At 37.0% G+C, this 16,716-nt stretch overlaps 1 protein-coding gene across 3 annotated transcripts in view; it reads left to right on the forward strand.

The window, feature by feature from the left end:
• Positions 1–16,716, forward strand: part of KIDINS220 (kinase D interacting substrate 220) — a 75,098-nt gene that overhangs the window by 20,783 nt on the left and 37,599 nt on the right. For all 3 annotated transcript variants that reach the window (XM_063425186.1, XM_063425199.1, XM_063425191.1), the window contains 12 exons: positions 1,071–1,169; positions 1,829–1,927; positions 2,885–3,062; positions 3,584–3,748; positions 5,113–5,292; positions 5,645–5,810; positions 6,717–6,868; positions 9,218–9,507; positions 12,954–13,094; positions 13,693–13,936; positions 14,105–14,193; positions 15,163–15,307. In XM_063425186.1, coding sequence (XP_063281256.1) covers positions 1,071–1,169; positions 1,829–1,927; positions 2,885–3,062; positions 3,584–3,748; positions 5,113–5,292; positions 5,645–5,810; positions 6,717–6,868; positions 9,218–9,507; positions 12,954–13,094; positions 13,693–13,936; positions 14,105–14,193; positions 15,163–15,307 — 1,948 coding nt within the window. The remainder of the gene's footprint in view (positions 1–1,070; positions 1,170–1,828; positions 1,928–2,884; positions 3,063–3,583; positions 3,749–5,112; positions 5,293–5,644; positions 5,811–6,716; positions 6,869–9,217; positions 9,508–12,953; positions 13,095–13,692; positions 13,937–14,104; positions 14,194–15,162; positions 15,308–16,716) is intronic.

Below are 16,716 nucleotides of genomic sequence, written 5' to 3' on the forward strand. Positions count from 1 at the left end.
ATTCATTTGTTCATATGGTCACTAGCTGGCAGATACCTTCAGCAGATAGAACATGACTGAAGGGCTCTTGAGAGTGAGAGTTGGGGCAGGTAGGGGCTCAGGTGGAGTTTTCCTTAGCCCTTCTGGGAGGGGGAAGGATCCATCTGGGAGCACCTGGCAGACCTCTGCCTGCCTGTGTAGCTGATGGACAGCTCAGGCTGTCTTGGAGGCCAGCTCACTGAAGGACAGAGAAGATGAAACCCAAGTGATTTGAGAGGAAAGAAATCTTAGTGACTGGGCTTGTTAAACTGTTGAGAAAGGCTTTAAACTCAGTTTGCTGTGAAGCCCATGAGCAGAAAAGAAAGAGCTGCAAATGAAAGAAGCAAGCAAGGCAGAAGGCTGCAAGGGGCACTTAGACATTCCTGCTTCAAAGCAGGTGTGTGTTCAGAGGCTTTTCTCAAATGTCTCTACCAAAATATGCATTGAACAGAAAGAGTCGTGGTGTAGTCACTAGGCTACAGAAAGATTGCATGTGTGCAGACTTTCTGGGGTAGCTCACATCCACACATCACTGGGGGGAAAAAGATGACACAAGCAGATTTACAGCTATGAACCTTCCCCCAGGTTTACTGATAAAATGTCTGGCTGGTCAGCATTCTTGTACTTTGTGTTGACTTTCTTGTCCATCTACTTTTACATCTTTGCAGCTTTCATGGCCTCTGAAAAAAAAGTTGTTTTATTTCATTAGGTAACTTCTATATTTGAGTTAGAACTGAATATTTACATGTCGTTTCAGAAACTTTTTCAAGACAGGTTGAGTCTGCTTGTATTGTTAAAGCTCTTAATATATTTCACAGAGGTTTTTTTCAAAATAAATTTATATTCCCTAGCCAAATTTGCATCCTTCCCTCTAAATTCTACTGTTGTGCCAATTAGATTTGTTGACCTTTCCCTTTGCCTTGAGCTGTGCTAAAAATTGCTGTATTATATGCAATTTTCAAAGTATAGTGGTTGTACTTCAAATACTGTTTTTGAAATTAATCCAACTAAATGAAAATACTGATAGTGTTTAATACTCTGGTTTTTTTTAGGATAATAAAACTGCTTTATATTGGGCAGTTGAGAAAGGAAATGCTACAATGGTGAGGGATATCCTGCAATGCAACCCTGATACTGAAACATGTACCAAGGTAACAATTAGAATTTTAATTGAATTGTTTTTTAAAACATTTGCTCTTTTCTTGGCTCCTGTGTGATGTGAAGATCATACCAAATTCAGTTTTTGTGAAGTATTGGTACCTTGAATACTGTTATTTTTTTTTCTGAAATAAGGCTTCTCAACAATAGTAATGTTTGCTCTGTTGATAAATATGATATGCTGTTAAATCCTGGATAGCAGGGAACATGTGGATTCTTTACCTCAGCATCCTTGACATGACCAGCTATAAGGAGCAAAGAGCAGATGCTACTGGAAACTGAGGAAAAAGGTTTCTGATATTACTAGGCATGATTCAGACATGTGCAACAGTAAGGAAAAAAACAAGAGAAGTAGTTGGCACAGCATTGAAATCTTTTCAATTATTTTGTATTATATCTGAATTTTGTCTTTCTCTATTTTGACACTATTATTGGCAGAAATGTATTTTGTTATTTGATTCTGATCAATCTAGAAAACTGGTTCTGAGATACTTTTTCACAGATACAGGTGCTAAAATGTTGCTTGCACAGTGGCATATTTAATTTTAATTATCTTAAAAATAATTGTTTTAATTTGTTACTCAATCACTATTTTTTTTCTTAGTTTTGGGTATACAGAGATCTTTATATTAGTCCTACTTTTCCATTTTAGGATGGAGAAACGCCGCTTATAAAGGCAACCAAGATGAGAAATATTGAAATAGTAGAGCTTCTTCTGGATAAAGGAGCTAAGGTCTCTGCTGTAGACAAGGTAAAGAATATTTGTTTGTTTACTTTAGTGTATTTAATCATTTTAGTTTTGCAGCAGGATTTTGGAGGGAGCTGTCAAAGCTAATACAGAAAGAGAGCTTAATAATTAACTAGACCAAAAGACTTAAATGCTTAGTTTCCCATATATTTAATAATTAAATAGATCAGACACTTAAGTGTAAATTTGTTTCCACCATGAGTATATTGTTGGGTTTTGGTTTGTTTTGCATTAGGCTGCTCTTAACTTGAAAAAAATAATCCAGGCCAGGAATAAAACTTTCACAGATAAAACAACTAATTCTTTGTACACTTGAAGAAGAGCATAGAAAATGGTTGTTATTTGTTACTAATATTAGTTTTTGTTTAATAGACATTAAATTAAAGGATGCCAAGGACAAATACAGCTGGTTATTGCTATTTTCTTATGCATTACCTACTTTGACTGCAAACCTTTTAAATACAGGGGCATTTATTTGGTGCTTTTTAATTTCTCTTACTATTATATTTAGGGTGAAGAAGTAATAATATTGTTTTGATGCAATAAAAAGGCTTTTACTGGGAAGTTTTTGGGGACATCTGAGCAGACACTGAAACAATTCTAACAAGCACTATCTCTTATTCCAGACAAGTCTCTGAGTTTGCCTGTAGACATTTGTTTCTACACAGAGACTCAGCTTTCATGAACTTTAGGATATTAATATAAGCATTTAAGAAAGAAGGCAGTGTCTTCTTTCTTAAGAGGTTTAGCATTCTAAGAACTGTTTTTTCATGTCTTCTCTGAAACATTTGTAATGCTTTTTCAAGGGGAAAATTACTTGCTGTAAGGCACTGATGCTTTTGAAAGTGCCCTAAGATTTGTTTCAGGGAAATAATGCTTCTGAAACAGTGTTGAACACATGGTCTGTCCATAATCTTAGGAATTCATGTTAGATATTACTAGCTTTTCACTTAATTGCAGAAAGGAGATACTCCACTTCACATTGCTATTCGTGGAAGAAGCCGAAAACTTGCTGAATTACTCTTAAGAAATCCAAAAGATGGCCGATTGCTTTATAGGCCCAACAAGACAGGAGAAACCCCTTACAATATTGACTGTAGCCACCAGAAGAGTATTTTAACACAGATATTTGGTGCCAGTAAGTATAAGTATTTATTTTTTTTAATCACTCATATATTGACAATCCAGTTTATTCAATTATGTATTGAAAAGTGGCTACAGATTTTTTTGATATATTAATGTTGCACCTAATGAAAAAGCTTAAAAATAATCAGTTGGCAAAAAGCTCCATCACTCTAAAAGCCTGGGAAAGGTCAAATATACCTTTTCTTTTGGCTTTAGGCGTTGGATACTCTGTGACTTCTGTTGATCACTTTGTTTTTGTTTGGATCTTGCTTGTGTAGGAATTACTTTCTTTGACTTCCTGTGAGTTGGGGTCTTGAGTCTTGTAGTAGGCTTTAATAGTTGTGATAATTATTTATCATTTATGTGGATGATTTAAAATTTCTTTGAACAGGAATGTACAAATAATAACAGCTGTTATATGGCAGGAGTATATATACAAATATGGGTGAATGTGTCATGACTTTCTGTATGCAAATTGTCATGTTGAAGAGCTGTGTTAGAGCAAAGTTGTGCAGCATGGTATTTGTGTTGCAGGACACTTGTCTCCCACGGAGTCTGACGGTGACATGCTGGGCTATGATCTGTACAGCAGTGCTTTGGCTGATATTCTGAGCGAACCAACCATGCAGCCACCCATCTGTGTAGGCTTGTATGCACAGTGGGGAAGTGGAAAATCTTTCCTGCTTAAGAAACTGGAAGGTAAAAACTTGATTTAGTCTCTTCAGTACTTCCAGCCTATCTATGAAAAGCATTACATTGGAGTTACTAGTTTTTGTGAGGGTTGTTGGTCCATGTAATGTTGTATCTGGTCTCTGTTTCTGTGATGAAAGGATTTAAATTTTACTGTGGTGAGTTCATCCGAAGATTGCTTTGTTCATTTATGCAATGTCAAGACAGCCTTTAAGTGCTTGTGTCTATTTTCCTGTGAGTTTCCTGCAGCGGTGAATCTACCTTTTAGGTACTGCAGAAAATCTGGCTGCCAAAATACGCTTTGCTGGGCCTGTTTGTGTGTCTGAGCTGGTTCACACCTCTTCTGCTGCAGTATTTATTTATCATGCATCCTATGTGTCCTTTTGTTTTTAATGCTTAAGAACAATTATCAGGCTATTAATATTTTATTCTCTGTAGTGTATGTTCTTTGCATCTAGTTTTCTTCCCCTTTCCTCTCTCTTACTTTGAGGTTTTTTAACTTTCTGAAATGATAGAGGAGGACAAATGCAGTATATGAAATAAATCAGTATTTTTCCTGCTGGAAATAGACATCTTATTAAGTGTTAGCATTTTCTTATAAAGGGTGTTTTTCTGAGATGTTTCAATATAATTCAAAATAGTTCTACCAGTCTTGGTATTTCTTATTTTCTGTGATTTCTCTATTAGCCAAAATGGGATCTTTGCATTTTTTTCACTTCCTGGTCCATGTCATAAGCAAAAAGCATATGTATTTGACTGTGATATTTATTGCTGATGACACTTCTAAAACACTTTTTCAGTGTTTTCTTCCTGTTCCTCATTCCTGTTTTTATTCTGGATTGTGTATCTATTATTTCTTATTCAGCAGAACCTAAATCAGTTCCTTCAGGAATTCCTGTTTTACTAAATAAGAGTCAACAAACAGAAATAATGCTACAGCCTTCACATTCTACTCTTATATCTGACTATTTGAGTAACACAGTCCGTGCTTCAGTGATGGAGATTTTGGGGCTTGGGTGGGGTTTTTTGACAGATATGGTGGATTTATTTTTATTAGTGTCATAAAATACAATTTTACACTTTTGAAGGAGGATAGGAAATGGCATGACTTTTAATATACTTTCAAAAGTAGAAAATCTGCAGCAAAGAATCTGAGTATTGGATATATAAATGTTTTCATTCATTGCATGAATGAAAACTTAAGGTTTTGCAGTAATGTTTGGAGAAGAATTCAAGCATCATTTTCTTTTTTTTTTTTTTTTTTGGATCAATAATTGGGATAAGTTATACAGTCTGCTGAAAAAGTTCTTTTCAAAAATGATCTGTTCTTGAGTGACTTCATATGTTAACTGGTCTTTGTCTTTTTGTTTTAGATGAAATGAAGACTTTTGCAGGACAGCAGATTGAACCTCTGTTTCAGTTCTCCTGGCTTATTGTATTCCTCACACTTTTGCTGTGTGGAGGTTTGGGTTTGTTGCTTGCTTTCACAGTGGACGCAAAGCTTGGAATAGCAGTGTCACTCAGCTTATTAGCTGTTCTCTACATTTTCTTTAGTAAGTCTTATGTGGAATTCATTGTGGTTTTTATCTATTTTTGGTATTAAATATTGCTTTTTAGATATGCTTCACCATTCAGAAAAAATACTAAAGGGTTTTGTGGACAATAAGGACCCTTTGCTTTGCGTATAATTTGGGAGAGGACATTCTTGAGAACAAAGAAGGATTTTTTGAGAACAAAGAATGATTAATTTCATTGTGTTACTCTTACCATTCCCATTTCTAGCCTAACTGCTAAAAATTCATAACTTTTTTACAGAACTTCATGCTTTATCTGTTCAAACCTCCTGATTATTTCAGCTGTCAATGTTGACTGAATTAAAACCGTAACATCTTTTTAACATTTTAGCTGTAATTTACTTTGGTGGCCGGAGAGAAGGGGAGAGATGGAACTGGGCCTGGGTGTTAAGTACAAGGTTGGCAAGACATGTTGGATATTTAGAGTTGCTTCTCAAACTCATGTTTGTGAACCCACCAGAACTACCAGAGCAAACCACTAAAGCTTTACCTGTCAGGTTAGTTATTTCATTTATTTCTTCTTGAGTAAATTGGTCAGGCTCACTCTGATACTTCTCAAGCTGTGCATATTAATGTGGTTGTTTAGCTTCTTAGGAAAAGTTTTTGAGATTCCTGTTTGAAAAACAGTAGCCCTAGAAGATCATAAACTTTTTAGTGTGAAGAAGGTAGTAGTGTTTTCAAGAAAAACTATCTGCCAAAGTTGGGGAAAGTTAGTGCTTTTTAGAATTAGGGGGTTTGGCTATTGTACTAATAAAAATTCATACTAGATAAAATAAGAATTTTCTAGTGTAGCTTCTTGTGTATTATGTATGTTTAATGCTTGTTGCACTGATTACTTCTGTTAAGGTTTGGGGGTTTTTTCCCTCCCTGTAAGTAGAACATCAGACTGTTCAAAGCTTCTAGTTTACCTGAAAACAAGAAAATTTATGCTGTGTGTTTGAAAATTTCATTTAGTTCTATTGTTTAAAGACTTCTATTTTAGCCTTGTGGTGCTTTGATGTGGTCTTATGTTTCTGTAATTTTTGTAATCACCTATAAATAGTTAAAAACAGGTCAGAATGCAGTTTTGAAAATATTTGTCAATATTAAGTTTTGGCGTCTTAAAGATATTTTCATATTTTTACTGTCATCTAAGGTACTATTAGTGATGTGAGAATTTTTATCTTTTTAAGAAATCAAGTTTTAGAATAAGAAGTGGGGCAAAGAAGAGGTTGATAAATGGAAAAGTAGTTAAATTCCATGTAGGTTTTTTGAAAGATTAGTGTTTTACATTTTGTACCACTTAAAAAAACTTTAAGCTACAGAGATGCAGCAAGACTTTTGTTTTAGTTGCCAGAAAATATTTAAAGTTTTCTGAAGCATACTGAAATATACAAAATACATGGGTTTTTTTTCTCTTTCAGATTTTTGTTTACAGACTACAATAGACTGTCCAGTGTAGGTGGAGAGACTTCCCTGGCTGAGATGATTGCTACCCTCTCTGATGCATGTGAAAGGGAATTTGGTTTCCTAGCAACAAGGCTATTTCGAGTTTTCAAGACAGAAGATACACAAGGTTTGTTTTTTTTTTTACCTGAATGACATTTCCAATTATTCCATTTCAGTACACTGTTACCAGGGCTTCTGTTTTTTGCATTATAAGCTCTTTTTAGAAATTGTTGTAGCCATGCAGAAATTCATAGAGAAGGGGAAACTCTTTGGAAGAGAAAAAATGCCCTTAGTTTTATTTGCTAATCTTGATTTTATTAACATAATAATATTTTGAAGTATAGTTTTCAGAAATGTCAGTGGAAATGTATATTTACATTACATCCTTATATATGCAGCATATTTCCATAGCAATTAAGTCATCGTGTCTGAGTCAGATAAAGGGAAAAGTGTGTTTTTGTGTATTGCTACGAGAGGTCTGTTTAGATTATTTGATTTTAATTTAGAGCTTATATGAGTGACCACTACTTATTCTTGGAAATAATACATGTGTAGAACATATTGGTCCAATCCTCTGAATTGCTGTGATTAGTATGAGCAAGATGGGATGAACTATACCTACTTGATCCAAACAGAACAAGCTTTTTTGTTCTGTTCCATCTGTAGATTTCTAGAAAAAGAAATATGCAGACTGTGATATTGTGAAGAAGTTCTTGAGCTTAACTTTCAATTAATTGAAGACTTATTTGTACTTTAAGTTTAGTATGTATCAGTTACTTTGCATTTCTTTTTGTCTACAAATTGAGGAATCTGTCACCTTTCACAAAGTGAAATGTTCAGACTCTTCAGTCCTGCAGAGGCTGGAAAAAAATGCTATGTTTGCTATGTTCAGCTGTGTGCTGAACACAACTTACTCCTCATTGTTCTTTTTCAAATTCACTAAGCATTCTTTACGAAAGGGATGTGTGGATTTTTTCACCCTTTTTTTCCATGTCAGGTTCTGCAGTTCCTCTCCTTAATCTCAGTGAAACAGCTTTCATGATGCTGTAATTTCTCCTGAAGCTGTCTTGGGAATGGCAGTGTAGTGCTGGCTTCTTGTGATTATTTGCAGTAATCATCTTTTCCCTTTCATTTGTAATCTTATATTCACTTGTATTCTTTGCTCTGTTGCCTTCATATGCTCTGCCCAATTATCTAATTGATTTCTAAAATTTATTTTATCTGTTTGATGATCTTGCACATTCTCTCCTTTTTTCCAGTTGTTTACAGGTCCAGAGTCATAGGTTTATTACCTCTAGATGTTCACAGAAATCCCATAGAGGTTTATTTTTGGCCTTCTGTATCTTAATTGCTTTTATATCTGTAAATGTGCAGACATACTTCTTTCAACTGTCATTTCATTTTTCATATTTAAATGTGTCTCTAATTCAGTTCTGTCTCGTTCTAGTAAGAGAATGCTTACATTTCTACTTTTGTCTAGAACTGAATCTAATTATATCTGAGCTGTTCCCCTTCGTTTCTTGCCCCTCACTTCTGTCATTATGCATTTCTGTTGCTTTGTCCTGCAGCACAATCCTGTGAGTCACTTATGTCAGCAGTGTGAAAAACCTTTCCAACTCATACCTTGGTGTAGAGAATAATATAAGGGCCACATACAAACCTTGGGTATTCTTTCTACTTAGCATATTAAAATTCTGATTTTCCCCCTGCAGTTCAAGTACTGATTTTTATCTGTCGTAATTTTGCTTCAGTTCATTGCTATTCTGTTGTTACCAACAAATGTGTACAGAAGATAGCAATCTTCTAGATGTACCACTGGATATGTACAAGTCCTAAAGACAGAGACTGCTGCTCTGGAAAATGCTGTTTCTTTGGTCACTGATTTAGCTGTGCTAAGCTCCAGCTGCAGTATTTGCTTCTTTATTGTCAGTCCACTTGAAGTCAGGAGCTCTGTACTCTCCTCTGGGGCCTTTGTGAACTGTCCAAACCATATTTACTGCAGTTTTCCCATTCGTGTGTGTTTTAGCATGCAAGAAAGGATGGCCTCAGGTTGCAGCTTGCAATTTTGGTTTAGTTCCTCAATGGTACCGTTACTATTAGATTACGTAAGTACCAGATTCCAGTTTAAAACTGAGTAGTTCCTGTACTGTTGTCCTACAATTTATTTACATAAATACACTTTACAAAGACATGCCACAAAAAGGGGCGATAGCACTGATACAAAATTGTCATTTCCATCCAGAATTTCTTGAAATGATGGAAATTAACTGAAAATTAAAGGAATATCTCTGCTTCATAATTTCCAGGAGTTTTGGCAAATAATAGATTTTTTTCCACTCGTTTGTGACTGGGTGGTAACACTGCAGTAAGCTTTTGTGCCAGTTAGTGTTTTATGAGGAGTATCCGAGTTAATAGATTTTGCACTCACCTGTCGTTACATTGTACAGTAATACTAACAACAATACTTGTTTCCTAGGTAAAAAGAAATGGAAGAAAACTTGCTGCCTCCCATCCTTTGTGATTTTCCTGTTCATCTTGTCTTGTGTTGTTTCTGCGATTGCCCTCTTGGCAATTTTTAATGTGGAGTCAGCCAACATGACAGTGAATGTTATTCTCATAACAGTGACCTGTATTGTTGGTTTGGCCTTTTTCTTGAATTGCCGCACTTGGTGGCAGGTGATGGATTCAGTTTTGAATTCTCAGAGAAAACGCCTTCACAGCGCTGCCTCCAAACTTCACAAGTTGAAAAGCGAGGGGTTCATGAAGGTGAGCATTTGTATGAATTGGCCCTTAAAGAGAATAAAACAAACCCCCAAACATGGAGCATTATTAAGTTGGGGCACCATTAATTTAATCAGGCCGAGTCTCACAACAAAAGAGTGAGAGGTGATGAGTTTTTACTGAGTGGAACGCTTCCCTGCCAGTGGTAATTATGCTTAGTATATGAGATCTATCTGCTTAATTGTGAATGTTAAGTTTGGGGGCTCAGTTTTCTGATTTTATTTTTGCTGGGAAGGAAGTACTTGGAAAACAAATCTCAATTACCATTATTTAGTAAAAGCTTACTTGGGCTCATAACATTAGAAAGAATGACTTTGAGAATCTTCTAAAGGTGTAAAAACAAGCCTAACTTTGTGTACAAGACCTCTTTGCTAAGAAAGGAATTGTAGCACTGAAAGAACATTCCAAAACACTCCACATATTTAATGAAAAATGGTAGAAAATACTATTATTTTGCTGGCCTGTATCTATAAACTGATAAATATACTCTCAGGCTGTCATCAGATATTCTATATCCAATTATTTGAAAGTAAAATGTAGCATTGTGATTATTCACTTTGTAGATTATATGAGGCCTCTTGTGGTACTAGAAAGCCACAATAAACATCTCCCCAGAATCTTCTTCAGGCTGAGTAATCCCAGTTCTCTCAGCCTTTCATCACAGCAGATGTACTCTATCCCTCTAATCATCTTTGTGGCCTCCTCTGGACTTGCTCCCATATGCTGGTGTCATTCCTGGGCTCATGAGTGCAGAGCTGATGCAGCCCTGCAGGTGGGGTCTCACCAGAGGGGCAGAATCCCCTCCCTGACCTCTGCCCACGGAGCTTTGGATGCAGCCCAGGACACATTTGGCTTTCTGGGCTGCAAGGCCACATGGCTGGACCGTATCCAGCCTTTCACCCACAGCATCCAAGTCCTTCTTGGCACAGCTCCTCTGCATCTGTTCATTGCCCAGCCTGGATCGATACCAGGGATTCAGTACACAGGTGCAGGGCCTTGTGCTTGGCCTTGTTGAACCTCAGGAACCCACTTCTTGAGCTTGCTCAGGTCCCTGGATGGTATCCTGTCCCTCAGGTGTGTCAACTGCACCACTTCCCTTGATGTCATCCCCAAACTTGCTGAGGATGCACTCAATCCCTTCATTCATATCATTAATGTAGATATTAAATAACACTGGCCCCAGTGTGGACCTCTGAGGGACAGCACTTGTCATGATGTCCATTGGGACACTGAGATGTTGACCCTTTTTTTATTTTTTGCATCTCTTGACAAGTTCAGCTCCAGCTGTGCCTTGGCTTTCCTCACTAGGAAACAACCACATTATCTCCCTCACAACCAGACTATCTCCCTGTACTCTTCCTAGCATACCTGTGCTTGCTTGTGCGGCCTGTGCATTTATTTCTTGGTCTTTGGTTTGACCAGCAGGTCTCTACTCAGTACAGCCAGCTTTTAGTCTTCTTTGCCAGTTTTCCTATACCTGGGGATTACAAGCTTTTGTGTTCCATGGGAAGCATCCTTAGAAGATCCACCAGCTGCGTTGTCCCTGTGCGCAGTTTTCCGGGGGTCTGTTGAGCTAAAAGTTTGCTTCCCTAAAATGTGGTGTGCTGACTTTACTGCTTACCTGACCCATATCCCTCAGGCCTGCAAACTCCACCAGTGTGTGGTCACTACAGCCCAGGCTGCCTCCAAGCTTGACATCCCCAATTAGCTCACTTCCATCAGTGACCGTGAGGTCCAGTGGTGCTCCTCTTGTGGTGGGGCTTGTCTGTTACCTAGCTGAAGAAGTTACCCTCCATGTCCTGGATTGCTGGCAGGATTTCCAGCTCATGAGGCTGGATTTCCAGATGTTGGGGTCATCTGAGTTCCCCAGGAGGACGCAAGCCCATGAGCATGATGCCTTCTGTAGCTGGGACACAAAGGCTTCGTCAACAGGCTCCCCTTGATCAGGCCTGTTACAGACACAAAACCCAAGGTGTTGTTTATTGGTCTGGTCCTTGCAAATTTTTATGCAATGACTCCACCAGAGCGGACTCTACCTCTGCTTCTCAGAGGTATCCCTTTCTGATCTGTCCATCTCTTGATGTCGAGGGCAACCTCTCCTCCCCTCCTTCCTCTCCTGTCCCATTGGAACAACCTGCAGCCATCAATAGTTGCACTCCAGTCATAGGACATCCACCAAGTTTCTGGAATGGCAGCCAGGTCACAGCAGTCTGGCAGCTTCCAGCTCCTCCTGCTAGCTGCCCGCTCTGTGTGCACTGGGTGGAGGCACCTCAGCTGGGCTGTCAGCTGTGTCACCTTCTTAGAGGAACACCCTTTCATTCCTTTGAAGTATTTCAGTGGTTTCCTGTTGGCTTCTGTTACCTCAGGAGCCTCTGCCTCATCTCCATGAGACTTCCAAGCGTGCTCCTGTGTGGCCAGCACATCTCAGAGGGTCCTCACTAGCACTGCATCCTTCTAACCTAGGTCTGTCGTGCCATAGTTTGTTATGGGCAAGCCTGGTATTATCCCCCTCCCCTGTCATGTCTTGTTGAAAGCTCTGTCAATTAAACCTGTTGGCTCCTGGTCAAAGGCTCTCTTTGCCCTTTGAGAAAAGTGAATCCCTTCTGATGCCAGCATGCCTGGTGTCATGTTTTTGCAGCACAGAAGACCTGATTATGTCTTGGTACTGTGTTTCTTGACAATGTTTGTTGAGATGTATTTATCTGACATGACTTCAGCCTGTTAGGAATTAGGTTCACCCTTTGCCATCAAAGGAGAGAAGTAGGTATTTCTGGAGAATTGTTCATCTGTTTTATGTCATCTTGCTGTGCACATTCTAATGATTCTGCTGGTTAAGAGGTCAGATTTTAGTGTCTACCTGTTAGCTGCTGAAGTTAGGGCAGGCGAATTCCACCTTTGTTTCTATGTTATGGGCGGTTGTTACATGTGTAACAATGTTGAAAAGCTTAACAAATTATCAGACTGCCTGTCTTGAATAGCAATGACTGAGCATTAGAGTAATAGCATAATGTGCTTGGCTGGAAGACAGATAGAAAATTTTGCTGTGCATTTTATGCAAAGCAATTTTTGAGGACTAGCTGAAGCTACAAATGCTCTTTTATTTACTTCTGAAATAATGTTTCCCTGTGCATAAATATTATTTTCTTAAATAACATTGTAATGTATTTTAATATATTTTAAATAAGGATAGTTTGTTATGTCAGAGTGGAATATATGTTTCTGCTGTACATTTTTGTTCAAATGGGAAATAAATATATTGAAAATCACATTTTAGGACTTTTCAATTTGAGTATTTGTAAATTTATTCTTGTGATCTTACTGAAGTATTTTTGGGACAAATAGCAATCTGCAAAAGGAAATATATGTATTTTTATCAGTTTTAAGTATTATAGAGTTAATATTTTTTCCTTCTTTATTTTTCATTTTTATAGGTTTTGAAATGTGAAGTGGAACTGATGGCCAAAATGGCAAAAACCATTGACAGCTTCACTCAGAATCAGACAAGGCTTGTTGTAATTATTGATGGATTGGATGCTTGTGAACAGGACAAGGTTTTACAGATGCTTGATACTGTGAGTTGGATCATTTTATAAAGATAAGCTCTGGATTATATACAGATAAACTCAGATACATAGTTATTGTGTGTTTTCTGTAAAAAGAAGGCTGTGTTGTAGTAATTAATATTTGTGTACAGTGGTATAACTATAATGCTAAGAGTGATGGGTTTTAAAAGTTGAAAGTTAAATTGCATCTTAGTACTTCTGAAAAGGTTTGAAATAATCAAATATAAACTATGGAAAATAATTATTCTGGTGAAACAAACTTAAAATGTTTGCAGTTTTTCATATTTACCCTGGAAATAGTTTAGAGGAAAAATACCTAAATGCTGAGTATTTGTGGGGGGCTGGAACATTACTGCATGATGCATCCTTGGTGATGACTTCCTCTGTAAATTCTGCTGTTAAATTGTTGAGTGTGCTTATTTCTAACTGTGGATGAGTTCCTAACGTTAGATATCTATACAGAAGAAGCTGACATCTCCATATATCTCTTGGCCTGTCGGGTTTGTTCCATGAACAGAATGAATATAAAATGTTGAGCCAAATGCTCAAATGATCTGCAGCTCCAGTTAGTTGTTACTGACAAGGTGTACTGTCTGCTTTTTTACAGGTGCGAGTCTTGTTTTCAAAGGGCCCGTTCATTGCAATTTTTGCAAGTGATCCACACATTATTATAAAGGCAATTAACCAGAATCTCAACAGTGTTCTACGTGATTCAAACATAAATGGCCATGATTACATGCGAAATATTGTCCATTTGCCTGTTTTCCTGAACAGCCGGGGGCTTAGTAATGCAAAAAAAATGATGGTAGCTTCAACAACCAATGGAGATATTCCTTATGCAGATAATGCAGGTGAGGTTATGCAGGAGAGTGATAAGAGTATTACAGATACTAATGATCCAAAATCTGAGTTTGGGAAGAAACTGTTTAAATAACTGACAGATCATTAGTATTATTTTTATAGGTCAGGCAAATATATATGACTGGAGAAAATGCCTATCTTTGTTCTCCTTTCCATAGGATTGCATGAAGAGGTTGACAGGAGAGTTTCTCAGAACAGTCTTGGAGACATGACCAAACTTGGTAGTAAAACTGCGCTCAACAGGCGGGTGAGAAGGATTTTTAGTCTAAATAGAGATACTGGTAAAATCTTTTTTTCTTTCTTTTTTTCTTTTTTTTTTCTTTGACATTTTCAATAATAGCAACTTGGAAGACTTATCACACCATTCTTCTGACATTTCTATAAATGATCCATGTAAGAAAAGTCCATTTTTAAATCAGTAGACTGATGCTCCGTCAGAGAGGAAGATGTTTGCTTGCTCACCAAAGTATTCCTTTCCACAAAAAATTAAATACAGCTCTCTATGAATGCTGAGATGATACAGCAAATCTGGTAGGAGCTATGGTGTGTGTATGTGTGTATATTTTGCATTTTTTTTGTGTAAGCATGGTATCAGTTCATTGCAGGATGTTGCAACAAGGGGCAGTAATTGAGTAAATCAAAGAATTTCAATTATTAAGTAGTAGACTTGTACTGCAATGTCTACCAAATTTTTTGTGCTTTCTCTTCTTTCATTTTTACATGAAATCATAAAGTGGTTGAATAAAAGGTATCTAGAAAGTTGTGAAAAGTGACACAGTCTGAGAATTCTGAGGTTTTTGAGCTCCCGTTGGTAGAGACTTCAGGAGTTCTGTAGCAGAGGAACCTGATAGTCACTTCAATTTTTACATGTAGTTAGTAAATGGATGGTATCAACCCTTTGGAGAGACAGTAGGAAGCAATGATGGAAATGCTGAAAGTTGTAATCTTTTTACAAAATATTTTGCTATATCACTCTATTTTGCCATGTCAGAATTGGTAGGGAAGTAACATGTGTAGCTGTTACCACTTCTTGGCTTCTGTGGAAATAATGTTCAGCTTTTACACAGCTAAATCAGAATTAAATTCTTGTATGTTTGATATTACCTGTCAACCTCACGACTAACAAAGGCTTTAACTTGATTATCAAGTAAAACTGAAAATACATAAAAGCTTTTGATACTAATCAGTATTCCTTGGGGTTTTGTTTCATTTTCAGGATACTTATCGAAGGCGCCAGATGCAGAGGACCATTACTCGCCAAATGTCTTTTGATTTGACCAAGCTGTTGGTCACAGAGGATTGGTTCAGTGATATCAGCCCTCAGACCATGAGGAGGTTGCTAAATATTGTTTCAGTGACGGGTAAGTGTGACATGCACGTGTGCAGAAAACAGGGTTGTGTTTGGCTGCTTGTAGTTACACGCAGACTTTCTAGTGTGTAAACTAAATCAAACAAGGCAGTCCATGTGTTGCTTTTGAAAATCCTGCTGAAGCAAACTCTTCCAGAATGTAAGAAAAAGTTATAGGCCATTCTGCATAGAATTTAAGATATTTGTTGTTTCATTGGCTTCATTTGGGAGACAAATGATTCTAGTCTACATTTTTAGGAACTTTTGTATTTTTTTATTTTGAAATGGGATAAGAAAATTACAGTTTCCTGTAGTGTGAACAAAGATTGCAGTGATGACATCTGAAAAGGTAAGCTGTGGGGGGAAACCAGGTATATATCCTGTTCATTTTTGCTATGAGTATTTGGAGTCCTTTTTCCCTAAATGATTGTGTGAGGCAAAAAAGCATTTTCTCACTTGTTTTTCTTCAGCAAAACAGTCAAGGTGTTGATATCTTTGAAGTTTAAAACCTGGAGGTTTTACGGAGGTTTAATAAAAACATGTTTCATGTAGTTAAGTGAATGGAGAGTGATTATTTACTGTCTTTCCTATTACAGACACTAGACGGCACTGGGTAGCCCTGCAGCTACCCAGAACAAAGAAACTGAGTTACTTTTCACACTGGGTAGAGTTAAGAGCATAAATCTACAATCTCAAATCTTGGGCTAATGTTTTAAATAAGTGTGCTGACTCTTAGCTTGTCACTGCAAATTGTAGCATGTAGCTTATCTTGTTTTGGCAAATTGTAATGCAGTTACGAAAGTGTAACAAAATCACAAAATGTCAGTTGTAAAATTAAACTAAAAAAAAGACCTTTCAAGAACACTTTTAGTGTAGGACAATGTGTGGTTTGACATGATTTCATAAACAGCTTTATGAACAGAGCCTTCAGGCTGTAGGTTACATGCCATTACAGATATTAATAAAGGAATTATAGAATATTTGCTGAAACTTCAAATGCATAAATTGCAGCCATAACTTTTTCTGGTTTTTAAAATAACTTTGTTTGTAATTTATACCTTGTCTTACTAACTTACAGCTTTTATAGCTTTGAATTTTACTATATCGGCTATTGAAGTTGGCAGTTGTGTGCTTAACTTGTTTTGACCACATTTCATATGCCAATGCATAGGAAATGTATCAAAGTATTTGCATGAAATTCTGTGTTTACATGGAGAAATTAATGCTGTATGAAATTCTTTATTGAATTATGTTGAAGTTAAGATTCACCAGTAACAGAATGATAGTAATTAATGTTTAACTTGCAGCTGAAGTTGACACTTGTGGAGAGTTTCATATTTTCACCAGGATTTGCAAGGATTTTCATTAGATTGTAAAATTATATTTTAGATGCAACTTGTGATGATTTTGAATTTACTGGGC

The sequence above is a fragment of the Prinia subflava genome, chromosome 2, assembly GCF_021018805.1.
Source record: "Prinia subflava isolate CZ2003 ecotype Zambia chromosome 2, Cam_Psub_1.2, whole genome shotgun sequence".
NCBI lineage: Eukaryota > Metazoa > Chordata > Aves > Passeriformes > Cisticolidae > Prinia > Prinia subflava.